The sequence below is a fragment of the Polyodon spathula genome, chromosome 17 (genome assembly GCF_017654505.1).
Source record: "Polyodon spathula isolate WHYD16114869_AA chromosome 17, ASM1765450v1, whole genome shotgun sequence".
Taxonomy (NCBI): domain Eukaryota; kingdom Metazoa; phylum Chordata; class Actinopteri; order Acipenseriformes; family Polyodontidae; genus Polyodon; species Polyodon spathula.
In genome coordinates, this window is record NC_054550.1 from 21,834,897 (window position 1) to 21,848,997 (window position 14,101).

Below are 14,101 nucleotides of genomic sequence, written 5' to 3' on the forward strand. Positions count from 1 at the left end.
AATCATTTTAATGAGAAACCAATGCTGGAGAAAAGGGTGACCATGCAATTAAAATCAAAACTAAACAAAATTTGCTTTCTTAGCATTTATTTTATTGACTTGTATAAATCAATTAGGGCTTTGAAATAGTGTAAAATATTATACAAGAGGAACCAGACACTTTTAAAATCTTTATTGCTGATTCCTCAGACGCTCTTGGGAAAAGTAAAAACTGAAACTAGTAGAACACAACACAACACAGGGAGTTAACCGTTTAAACACATGTTTGTCTTTTTTTTTTCTCTTGACGCTTTTGGACAAAATGTTTTGCAGGGACAGAATTTGGGCTAATAGCTTTCCGTTTCAGCTGACAGATTTACATAAAATGATTTTTAAAATGATAAAACAGATGTTCCATCACAGTGCAGTGAGTTTTGTTAAAGATTTTCCTTTTTAAACAAAATTTTACAAAATTAGCAGTGCACACTCCTAGTGGTAACGACAATGAAGAACACTTATAACAAATAGATTTTTAAAAATCTATACTACGCAACTGTAGAGGTTATAATGAATTCATTTAACCCTTACATGCATTAAATATTTATTAAAATAACTGAAAAAAGTTTTTTGGACACACAATAAATATATTCATCACAGATTTTTTTTTTTTCAATGCTTTATATGTGGAACAAATTGCATCCTCTTATGAAGCTATCGTGTATTTGTGTCTTCCATACATTATGTCTCCATATAAAGACTAGAAGAGAGTTTTTTTTTTTTTTTCCATCCCCATATGAGGTTGCCATGCATGAAAGGGTTAATGTAGATTTTTTTTTTTTAAATTATTTTCAGGAACAAGGATAACCAAACCAAAGTATTTTTTTAAGTTAACTTTGCTTTTAATAAAAAGTGAAACATGGCAAGTAAGGCTTTTCTTTTTTATCTTTATGCTCAAGTAATAATGATAATAATAATGACTAGATCGCCTCTTTTAAATCTGCATTGATTTATACAAGTGTTTGTATTAGTAGCCTGTGGGTTCAATAAAGGTGTTACACAGTGGAGAGATTAACAGAATAAGACCCCCGAGAGACCACCCTCCAGGCCTTGTTTAGTGAGGCTCAGTCCCCATTAATGTGCATGGCATGTGGGTTCTTTAAGTGGGGAATGCCTCACTCCATGTCTCTTTACACAGCGGGAAACACACGGCTTTTTAATTTTTCTGTTCTTTCAAAATATCACATCAAATAAATTAGTAAAACATTGAAAGCACCTGGAATGGATTTACTGCTGCATAACAGTACTGGTATATATATATATATATATATATTATATATCAGTATTATATAGATCTTAGTATATATATATAATATAATTATCATACACACCCCACATAAACCATCTACATGAAAAAGTATTGTGTGTTCATGTCATGAAAAAGTATTTGCCCCCTGTCTGATTTTCTGCATTTTTGCATAATTTTGACACTGAATGTTATCAGATCTTCAAACAAAATCTAATAATAGATAAAAGGGACCCTGAGTGAACAAATAACACTATACTTTGATACTTATTACATTTTTTTATTAAAGAAAGTTATGCAACACCCAATGCCACGTGTGAAAAAGTAATCGCCCCCGTAGACTCAATTACTGGTTATGCCACCTTTAGCAGCAATAACTGCAACCAAACACTTCCTGTAGTTATTGATCAGTCTCTCACAGCGACACTCAGTGACATTTGAGGGTTTTCGAGCATAAACTGTTCGTTTCAGGTCCTGCCACATCTCAAAGGGGTTTAGGTCTGGACTTTGACGAGGCCATTCCAAAACTTTAAATTTCTTGTTCTTCAACCATTCTGATGTAGACTTGCTTGTGTGTTTTGGATTATTGTCTTGCTGCATGACCCAGCTTGCCTTCAGCTTCAGCTCATGGACGGATGGCCTAACATTCTCCTGTAGAATTCTCTGATACAGAGCAGAATTCATGGTTACTTAAATGATGGCAAGTCGTCCAGGTCCTAATGCAGCAAAGCATCCCTAAATCATGACACTACCACCATCATACTTGGCCATTGGTATGAGGTTCTTGCTGTGAATGCTGTGTTTGGTTTTTGCCAGACATAACAGGGCCCATGTTGGCCAAAAAGTTCCACTTTGACTCATCTGTCCATAGAACATTGTTCCAGAACTCTGGAGGATCATCCAGGTGCTTTTTGGCAAACTTGAGACAAGCATTAATGTTCTTCTTCGTGAGAAGAGGTTTCTGCCTTGCTGCCCTGCAATGAATCCCATTTTTGCCCAGTGTCTTTCTGATGGTGGAGTCATGAACACTGACCTTAGTTGAGGAGAGAGAGGCCTGCAGATCCCTGGATGTTGTTCTATGGTTTTTTATGACTTCCTGGACAATTTTACGCCTTGCTCTTGGAGAGATTTTGGCAGGATGGCCACTCCTGGAAAGATTCACTTCTGTCCCAAGCTTTCTCCATTTGGACAGTATGGCTCTAACTGTGGTTTGGTGGAGCCCCAGAGACTTAGAAATGGCTTTGTAACTTTTTCCATACTAATAGGCATCAACAACTTTTTTTCCGGAGGTCTTCAGGAATTTCTTTTGATCGTGGCATGATGTGCCTCTAGAACCTGTGTGCTGACAACTTCACTCTGATGGTAAGTGCCAAAGTTAGTCAGATTTATATTGGGCAGGGCCTTGCCCAAATCAAGCCTGATTGTTAACCAAAGTATTCAAACAGCTGACCCTAATTATCCCTTTAATTGGGTTAAGTTAACTAGGAGGTCAATAACTTTTTCACACCTGAAAATTGCACACCAAACAAATGAAAGAAGCACCAAACTGTGGTGTCATTTTTTTCTCTCAGACTCCCTCTGTATACTACTACAACCCACAAAAAGATCTGACCAAATTCAATGTGAAAAATGTTCAAAAATGCAGAAAATCAGACAGGGGGCAAATACTTTTTCACTGCACTGTATGTGTGTGTGTGTGTGTGTGTGTGTGTGTGTGTGTGTGTGTATATATATATATATATATATATACACACACACACACACACATACATATATATATATATATATATATATATATATATATATATATATATATATATATATATTATATATATATATATATATATATATATATACAGTGCCTTGCAAAAGTATTCAGACCCCTGACCAATTCTCTCATATTACCGAATTACAAATGGTACATTGAAATTTCGTTCTGTTTGATATTTTATTTTTAAACACTGAAACTCAGAATCAATTATTGTAAGGTGACATTGGTTTTATGTTGGGAAATATTTTTAAGAAAAATAAAAAACTGAAATATCTTGCTTGCATAAGTATTCAACCCCTGTGCTGTGGAAATTCCCAGTTTGCACAGATGAAAGAAATTGCCCTAACGAGGACACAATTACCTTACCATTGGCCTCCACCTGTGAACCATTAAAGTTGCCGTCACATTTTCTGGATAAAAACCCCACTGTTGAAGGATCATTGGTAAGGCTGTAAATCTGAAGGAAAATGAAGACCAAAAAGCATTCTATAGAAGTTAAAGTAATACAAATGCATAGATTAGGGAAAGGGTACAAAATAATATCCAAGTGTATCAATAATATCCCAGTGAGCACAGTTGGATCAATAATCAGGAAGTGGAAGCTGCATCACACCACCCAGGCACTGCCAAGAAAAGGCCGTCCCTCAAAACTCAGCGCTCAAACAAGAAGGAGACTTGTGAGAGAAGCCACAGAGAGGCCAACAATCATTTTGAAGGAGCTACAGAGTTCAGTGGCTGGGAATGGAGTAATGGTGCACCAGTCAACCATATCAAGAGCTCTGCATAACACTGGCCTGTATGGGAGGATGGCAAGAAAGAAGCAGTTACTCAAAAAGTACCATCTGAAAGCACGTCTGGAGTTTGCCAGAAATAATGAGGGTGACCCAGCTGCAATGTGGGAAAAGGTTTTGTGGTCAGATGAGACCAAGATAGAGCTTTTTGGTCAAAACTCAACGCGCTATGTGTGGTGCAAACCTAACACTGCCCATGACTCAAGACACACCATCCCTACAGTGAAGTATGGTGGTGGCAGCATCATGCTGTGGGGATGCTTCTCATCAGCAGGGACTGGGCATCTTGTTACAATTGAAGGAAGAATGGATGGAGCAAAATACAGGAAAATACTGCAAGAGAATCTGCTTCAGTCCGCAAAAAAACTGAAGCTTGGGAGGAAATTCACCTTTCAGCAGGACAATGATCCCAAGCACAAGGCCAAAGCAACATTGGAGTGGCTCAAGAACAACAAGGTGAATGTTCTACAGTGGCCCAATCCCATTGAGAATCTGTGGCACTATTTGAAAATTGCGGTCCACAAGCGTCGTCCAACCAGCCTGAACAAGCTGGAGCAAATCTGCCAAGAAGAATGAGCCAAAATTACTCCAACACTGTGTGCAAAGCTGGTACATGCTTACCCCAAAAGACTTAAAGCTGTTATTGCAGCGAAAGGTGGCTCTACCAAATATTAATGTGTGGGGGTTGAATACTTATGCAAGCAAGACATTTCAGTTTTTTATTTTTCTTAAAAATATTTCCCAACAAAATTTCAATGTACCAGTTGTAATTCGGTAATATGAGAGAATTGGTCAGGGTTCTGAATACTTTTGCAAGGCACTGTGTATATATATATATATATATATATATATATATATATATATATATATATATATATAGATATATATATACACACACACACACACACACACACACACACACACACATACACACACAAGGTCGATTGTAAATGGTGAATTGTCACTAGTGACAAAACATCAAGTTTCATCAATAGGGTTTTGGAGGCCATGTAATAAATAGGATAATCAAAAATTAAATAATCAAAAATAGGAAGTAAAGACATTTAATCTGACATATATTTGTTGCAATGTGGAAAACAAGATTTGTAATGATAAAGGAAACCAAGTCTATGTTCCATTTTATTTATGGGTCTGCAGCCATCCTTTTTGTGCATCAAAAGTTCTAATAACAGAAACTGTCTGAAGAGCCTCTCCAGTGCTGGAAGACGAAGCATCCTCCTCCTTGGCTCCTGAGTCTCTTGAGATGTTTAACACCGTTATAGTTGACAGCTGAAAACATTTGGACCCCATATCACCATTTTTGCCTGTTTAGGAAATTCACTCTGCAAACGACATTCTCACAATCCATATATGAGAAAATACTTCTATAGTCTTGCCAAAAATGCAGCTTTCTCTAATTGCAAATATATACCTGCTGCTCGATTCCTGTTGTGACTACCTCTTTAATTGCTAGTTTCTTGTCCCTGATTATTTCTGTACTGTCCAGGGATCTTTTGACCGCCAGGTCTCCACACTTTGTGTCTCATTTAACACTTTACTAACCACTAAGCTCAAATAACAGAACAAAGTGGACAATTTATGTAAACTTGTACACACATTTCATTTCCCATTAATCATATGTGGTGGCAGTTTCTTTCCTATTCAACAATTAATCACAACCAGCTCCCTTGTTTGCAGTCCCACTCCTGCCTCAGCCTCAGCTAATCTGTGAAACAGAACTGACAACTGAACAATGCAAGGAAATACAGTTCCTAATGTGTCTCCCAGTTATCTATAATGTGTTAATATGCATTGCACATCTAGTGTTGTAAAATATGTCCAGCATTATTCGTTGAATTAGTATTAACTTGGTGAGCTTTTTAGTATTGCAATCTGTGCTACATAACTCTTTGAAGAATAGGTAACAAATTGCACAAACTAACTTTGTGATTTTCTTTTTTGAGCATGGGTTCACTCATTTAAAGAATGTAATTGGTTTGTCTATTGTACAGCTATGGACAAAAGTTTATTTAGGATTGAGACATAACACTATGTAACACAATTTTTGTTCCTGGGTAGTAAGTGTTATTTCATAATTGCTTATGCCTCAAAAGTATAGAAAATGGCTATTATTCCCCACAGACTTTGCTTTTGTGACCAGGACAGTGATATTTTGAAATATCACTATTTCCAATGGGAAAATGGGCAAATGTGCATCTTTTCGTTCACATAAAGTCAGAAAAAAAATAACATATGAATCCAAATTAACATGCATTTATACTAAAGTAATACAAAAATGACTACAAAAGATTTAGAAGTGAGTAGTTTTTCGAGATTTACAATTATACTGTATTTTCTTTAAATGTAAATCTCGAAAAACTACTCACTTCTAAATCTTTTGTAGTCATTTTTGTATTACTTTAGTATAAATACATGTTAATTTGGATTCATATGTTGTTTTTTTCTGACTTTATGTGAACGAAAAGACACACATCTGCCCGTTTTCCCATTGGAAATAGTGATATTTTGAAATATCACTGTCCTGGTCACAAAAGCAAAGTTTGTGGGGAATAATAGCCATTTTCTATACTTTTGAGGCATAAGCAATTAGGAAATAACACTTACTACCCAGGAACAAAAAAAAAAAAAAAATTGTTATACGGTGTAATTAACAAAACACTATATGCACATAATTTAGATCTTTCATTTAACATCATGTAATCAAAGAAACTACAAAATTAAATCGTTAAAGTCTGCTGCCATAATAGTAGTACAGTATTTCATGTTAGATTTTGAAATGTCACATTTTAAAACTGTTGTCAGTTTTTCTTTATATATATGGAAAACTACAAAGTGGTTTGTGTCAATATGGTTATTGTAGCAATACTCAACTGGTTTTGATCGACTTTATGAAGCAAAATTAGTTCATTTAATTGGTTTATGCAAAATATTTGGCCATCGCTGTACTGCATGTAATAAACATGATGTCACATGCTGCAGAAGGAAGGGATTGTACTTAACCCATAGTGTGGTGCTGCCCCTGCCAGATTGCAGTGCTGTGGTTTTCCATGGCGCACAGCTTGTGTAGTTTCTGTGAATATTTAGTTTCAAGCAGGCTGGCATGCTGGGTCACATTTCAATGCATAGCGTTTTGCAGCTGTTGTATACAAAATCAATATTTTAAACTTGATTTTCTTTTTTCAAATAATTCCAATTTAATTTTGTTCGCATACATTCCCTCAAAGACACACAAGAAAATTAACTACATATATTCATGCTAATACAGCACACTGTCTGTAAAAATAACTAATAGACTGCTTTTTTACTAGTAACTTTCTATATATTTGACAGTTATATGTATATTTTCTTTCTATAAATTTACAGACAATTACTGATTTTTTTTTTGACAGTGTAACCAGTAGAACGTGGTTTTGGGTGTAAATAATAGTACAGGTTAGGTTCTCTGGTCATTGGTATTCATGCAGGTACTGTATTTTCATAAATTGTGGGATTTATTACAGCATCATCTCTTCCCTGTGCAGATTGTATTGATATCTTAAGTGAACTGTAGTGAAAGTAAGTTTGAAAAAATGTAATGCTTTATTTAAAATAATAATTTTCAGTTTATACATTGGAATTAAGAACATTAGTACACTTTTAAACTTTAAATAAACTATAACACAGTGGATGATGACTCTTTAAAGTTGAAGCCTGTGATGCAAAGGGTATAACAGATATTCAATAAATACTAAATTAATAAAGAATGCCAGAAGAATTTTCTTGAGTTGCAAAACACATTTAAATATATATACTGCTCTACATAATAGCTGAACTTGGGAAATATAAAATGAGAATCTCAGGCTGATTTCAGCTTGTAATGTCAGCAACGCTGGTCTTGGAAGTGTAACAGTGTGTTTAGGAAAAAGTCTAAATAGATCCCATTTTTAGCTTGCTATAATAAAACAATGTACCTCTAGGGTTAGTTTCTCTTCATAGTCATAAAGATATTGTGAGTGGTTGAGGGCATCCTGACTGTTAGTACATTGCTACTCTTTTTCTATGCAGACTCAAGGAGGCCCAGCTGTCTGTTCAGAAAATGACAGCAGAAAAGAAGGTTGAAACCAAGAGGATAAGCCCCAACAGTCTGGTAAGAATGCATGTGTGTGACTTCCTAAGTGACAGGACTAAGGCTATTATTGTGTGGCTTTAGCCTTGGCTTTTTGTTTTTGTTTATCTTATCTGTAATTGGCCTAGTGTTCAAAGTTTTATCAGCTTTTTGTGATTTGCTACATAGAAACATGCAGGTGATTATACTGGATTTACTTTATTCTGTTAGTTCAGCGCACCAGATCTAGCAAGTTACAAAGATTTTAGATTAGCCGTATTTAATAACTGAGTTGAAGTGTATTATTCTTAACACATAATGTGCTTATTATAGCTAGAGTGAATTCTGATGGTTGTGTGTGTATGTGGGGTGCGGGTATTCATTTTGTGCCCACAGGACCAGCATAGGTACATCTCAGCAGTGCAGCACCAATACAAAGAAAGTCCTAAGTAAACCATAGTAACCATAGTCAATAAAATAATGATATAACAATAACATAATTCCAAACAATTATCTAGAAATTACACATACGATACAGATACATACAGATACACACACACACACAGTTAATATATATATATAATATATATATATATATATATATAATATATATATATATATATATATATATACGAAATGATATATATCAATTGCTTATCTATACTATAATAGTTTCATAGCACCTTTTAAAAATAACAAAAACAATACAAACTATGTATAATTATTTAAAGATAACACAACATAAAATGTTGCAAACCAGAGTTATCACCCACTTGTTTTTGGTTTTGCTAATTGGTTCTTTTTTAAAGCCTCTATAAGGATAACACTGCCATAACTGAAATTTAATCCTAGGCTTAAATCATCCCACTATAGCCAGTAGTACTAAAAAGAAGATTAGTTATATTTAGAAAAAAATATTTCAATTAGAAGTATCTTTTTGTTTGTGTTATAAGATATCATAAGACTGAGTTGAAATAGGTTACACAAACCAATGCCTTTAAAAGGCGAATCGAGGCTTGTAGTATTGGGCCAATAGCGCTGCCAGGGTTCCTGTTACAAAGGAGTCTTGGTGGAGTGTTTACAGAAGATGCAGTGAAAGTTACTGTGGTCTTGAAGGGAAAGGATTGCTTAACAATAAGTTGGAGTCTTACAGTCGCCTTCAGAGAGGCAATGAGGGGTGAAGTTACACTTCCAATAGAACAGTGACCCCAAACCATGATGCAAGCATATGTGCACATAAAAACTACCAGGAATAAGATCCCACAACAGCTCTTCATTAAGCCAGAATAGAGCCCTCTGACTTGCACTCAGTCAACACAGATAGGCAATTAAATACTCAAAAAGTTTAGAATTAGAACACAGGACAGTTATGGCCAAAGGTTTTGCATCCCCAATACAATGAACACATTTTCTGTCATAAAGTCGAATGAAACATGCTGAATAACGTTACGTTAAAGTATTGAAATACAGACCGCTTTGTAGTTTTCTATATACTTCACGAAAAACTGACAAAAATTTTAAAATGACTTTTCTTAATCTAACATGAATTATTGTACTACTATTATGGCTTTCGGTACATTTTTACAATATCATTTTGTAGTTTATTTGATTATATGATGTTAAATAAATATATATTTTTTCTTTTATTATGTCTCAATCCTAAAATAAATTCTTGGCTAAACTTTTGGCCATAGCTTTACAGTAATGGATTAATGTCTTAATTTCTACACTGGCACAAGTATTGTAAGCTACAGGTTCCATAACAGAAATATAATTCTGTATTTAGCCATTCATTGCCTCTAATATGAATTTTCACTTTGTGTGAAGAAACAGTAATTCAGTAAAACCATGTGTTCAAGATAATTAAGTAAATACTAATGATAATGTTTTATCAGATTGTTCTTTGAAGAAGTATACAGAATCAAACTGAAATAAAGGCTAGGTTTCTCATTGAGCTGTTCTCAGTGTGTTTGTAAGTAAAGATGTAATACCATATACATGCTTTAGTATATGCGGTTTATACAATCAAATTTATTTTCATGTCTGAAGTGGGTGCTTTATAAAATGTAAACATAGAAGTAATCAAGGCCAGAAGTATTTTGTATGTGTTTGTCATAAAACTATCTGCCCCAGGCTTGTCAGTGTAGTTAGACAATTAGTGCTTTCTTTATGTTTGTAAAATGAGTTCTTGATGTTTATAGACACATTCAGACCCGTGGGCAAATGGACTGATGGTATTTGTCCCATCTATAGAGAATGACATTAGTGGGAGAAGTAGTTAAAGAAATCTGGTACAATTAAAATATGAACAACAAAGCTAGCCTACAGTCAATGTCCACACTGCAATAGCAATCCCCTGTTTCCCTCTTATACTTGATCTATACATTGAAGTCCTTACATGACAACAGTTATCTTGGGTCTTCCCATTTCAAATCAATGAAAGCTAGATATGAGAACCTTGAGAGTAATATGCATAGGACAACAATCTCAGATTTTATTTTTTTAATTTGAGCTATGTATGTAAATCTGTATCTTTTCTTTCTCTGATTTTATACATGCAGTTGATTTTATAGCATTCAATTTCAGACAAAAGTGAAATAAATTAAGTACTAACATGCAACCGATCTTCATTTTCTCATCACAGAAAGAACGGCTACGTCAGAAGGAAGCAACTGTAAGCACCATCTAAAACAAGGAGAGTGGAACTGTGACTTGACAATGTTACACTTCGCTGTCAGACTACCAACGCTCAAGCTTCTCTCGCTGCTAGCTGTATTCCACTCCCCCTGTCGAGTTGATATGAGAACTCTAGTCACGTGATGATGCACTGGGCATATATCCTTTGTTTATAGTTAGCAGGGTAGAAAGTCCCTCATGAAGTCATTCCTTCAGAAGCTTAGAGCAGGCAGTGATGTTTCTTTATTGTGCGTGAAAGCAAAATGCTTAGGAAGACCTGGGGCTATGAGGTCAACAGACTGCTGTTATATCAATGTAATAAGTCCCTGCTATAAATAACCTCTATAAGTGGAGCGCTGCACTCAAACATACATGAGAGTTCCAAGGTTAGTTTCTGGTTTAAAATGTTCTCTGCTGAGCTGGTCTTATCTGTAATTTTAAGCAATACAAATGCATCATATCTGGAGGTTTTAATACTTGTTAGATACTTCTGAGAAGTTAAGGTGTGTTTAATGAAGAGTTCAAAGAAAACTATGGAGTCTTACTGAAACTTTGATATGTTTATCTTAGGAGCTCAGATGTTGCCTGGGTTTATTAAAAGAGTCTGATATAAAGTTGTGATTGGTCTCTACCCTTTACCATCCATATGTGCAGCATGGTTTTCGTAATGACAGAATAAGAAGGAGGGTTTGCAGTCTGATTTAGGAGGTGAGATTGCTGGTTGTGTATTTATAAAAGAGCCAGTCGACACATGTTAGTTTATGGGCCAAGTCATGTGTGCATTGCCAAATCTATGAATGACAAATAATTAAATAAATCATGCATTATTATTTAAAATTTGGTAGCATGTTTCCTACCAACATTACTTATAGATATTTAAGTACATTTAAATGAAACACATCTCCCAGATCAAGTCATTAGTACATCTACATGTCATCTGTTGTCTTCTTTGCAAATGGCTTAAATTGTATGAAGAGAACTGAGATATTCTTTTTTTCTAGTATTTTACAGAAATTCCTAGTCAGAGCAAGAAACTGCTAGCTCTTAAAATTGACATAAAAAAATGAAGTACATTCCCTAATAACTTGAAATATCGGCTAAAAATAATTAGCAAGATTACCAACAACAATTTACATTTAAAAACATGTCTATGTGGTCTTTAAAAACGTACATATTTGTTATTTCCTCAAAAAGGATATTGTATAATTAAATCTCTTTACAGTAGTAGGGATGTGAGGGATATGTATATATATATATAATTATATATATATATAGATATATAATATATATATATACTATATATATATATATATATATATATTCCTCCTAAATATCTATAGTTCAACCATAACAAATGTATTTTTATACATACTGTAAGGCTTTCCCAGGTGTGAGTAAGACTATTTTGTTTACTGTTTCTGTGTTTTAACAATATTTGCAAAGACCAAACCAACCCTTTTATCATGGTAGATTTCTAGGTTGTGTTCAAACTAAATATTTTAAATATGTGTAATTTGTAAATGCGTATCGACTGGTGTGAAAAGATATGAAAATGTATATCAGATTGGTCTTAATTTTACAATATAAAAAGTTTGTTTTAACCTTTAACATGGTTATGCCATTTACAAAATAATAAACTGAAAGTCATCTTGATGATGGGACCCAAATGATTATAAAATAAATACTGGAAAATATATACTGCTACTGTATATAATGTAGTCTTTATTATACATTTTGTATTTAAACCAGCTATGCTTTACTTTCAGCTAATTCCATGGTTTTTTTTTTTTTTTTTTTGTCTATAGGGTTTGGAATTCAGACATTTATTAAAGGTTACGGTTTCTGTTTCTTTGTGTTGTATTAACTTTAGCATTAACACTCATGTATTTATGTGCTAGAATGTATTTCTCAATGTGCAATAAAGTAGAGGATGAATGTATCCATAACAGAAAACAAATAAAATGGGATGTTTAAAAATACTCTCACTTTTTTCAGTTGACTATACAGCATCTGTTTTCTGCAAAAAATAGAGATAACAAAGTTAACAATATGCAATTAAATATACTGCCTGCAGATATATTCTATCGTGATTTTGCTGGCCTTGTCTCCCAGCTTGCCACAGCAATTGTGGTCCATTCAAAATACAGTGAAACCTCTCTATAAGGGCCAGTCAAGGGGCCAACAAAATGTGATATATGTTGAAGGTATATTACCATTGAAGTTAATGGAATTAAGACAAACCATATAAGCCTTAACTGTGTGGTGCCTTGTGTACTGAGGTAGCCTTGGAGAAGGTTTCACTGTATTCCAATTGAGTCTTCCTGGATCTGATTGTATTCACCTTGTCGTTCAGTACTCACGCCCGAGGATAAGCGTTGGGTTAATAAGAACGCCTAAGGTTTCCTCTGTCCATAGTCCTGAAATGTGGTGTTAACAGAAGCTGCACAATTCATTTGGTCATTAGCCTCAATTCAGTTTGACTTGTAACAGATTAACAATAAATGTGTCTGCTGCATGAAACATCTAAAGTAGGAAGAAGCTGCGAGCTTTAAATATAGTGTTGAAATAAGTGCTTGTATATATTAATAGCCAACCATTTTATAATATAAAATCTTCAATGTCATTTATTTTCAAAAATTACAGCCTTTGGATTAATGAAAATCCCAATCTCACTTTTAGATTTTTGTGTTTAAACCAAATTGTCATATTCTTCTGTAGACCAAATGGATATTCTGTGGTCTGGATAAGGGCGAGACAGCTAATAACTCTGTTTGATATTGGCAGTGTCATTGAGAGGCAGTATCTAAAATAATCGGCCTAAGATGTTATGACTGCACTGACCGATTAACAGGAGCACTTGTGCCAAAATAGGATTGGCTACAATCCTTCAATTGGTGACAGTGATAGAGCCCTCAGCCAATCATAACCTGATATTTGTCACTGATTGTTTGCTTGTAAAAATAAAGATCAGGCCAGATCTGAACGCAAACTCACATCTTAGAATGTGTGATGTTACAATTCACCTAAATCTGAAACGTGTAACCTGTGTATTCTTTAACAAACTACATCTCACTAATTATTTAGTTCTTGTGGAAGTTGGTTATAAACTGTGCTGGAGTGTATTCGGTGAAATTTCATAAAAAATCTACATGAAATAATTTAATGCAGTCTTATTCGTTACCATTCTGTATGTGCCAAAATATTAAGAGGGAGAGGGCTTGCGTGTAGTAGGTAGTCGATGGATGATGTTTGAAATCATTGTAGAGGTTCCAGAGAGGCTGGTGTCTCATTGCTTTTATTGTGGTTTTAATCATAAATGATATACTTTAACGACGGAAAATATTCACGAGGGTGATGTTGGTGGAGTCCCAGCAAGAGATTAGCTCACAGCATTAAGAAAACTGAACCAAGCGTTTAGAAGTGTTTTTTTTTATTATTATTATTATTATTATTATTATTATTATTATTATTATTAT

The 14,101-nt window shown here is 34.4% G+C and overlaps 1 protein-coding gene across 1 annotated transcript in view; it reads left to right on the forward strand.

Moving 5' to 3' along the window:
* Positions 1 to 11,846, forward strand: part of LOC121329856 (formin-like) — a 140,947-nt gene extending 129,101 nt beyond the window's left edge. Inside the window, 2 exon segments of the mRNA XM_041275779.1 lie at positions 7,910 to 7,991; positions 10,594 to 11,846. Of these exon segments, the coding sequence (XP_041131713.1) occupies positions 7,910 to 7,991; positions 10,594 to 10,638 (127 nt within the window). The 3' untranslated portion in view covers positions 10,639 to 11,846.
* The last annotated feature ends 2,255 nt before the right edge of the window (positions 11,847 to 14,101 follow it).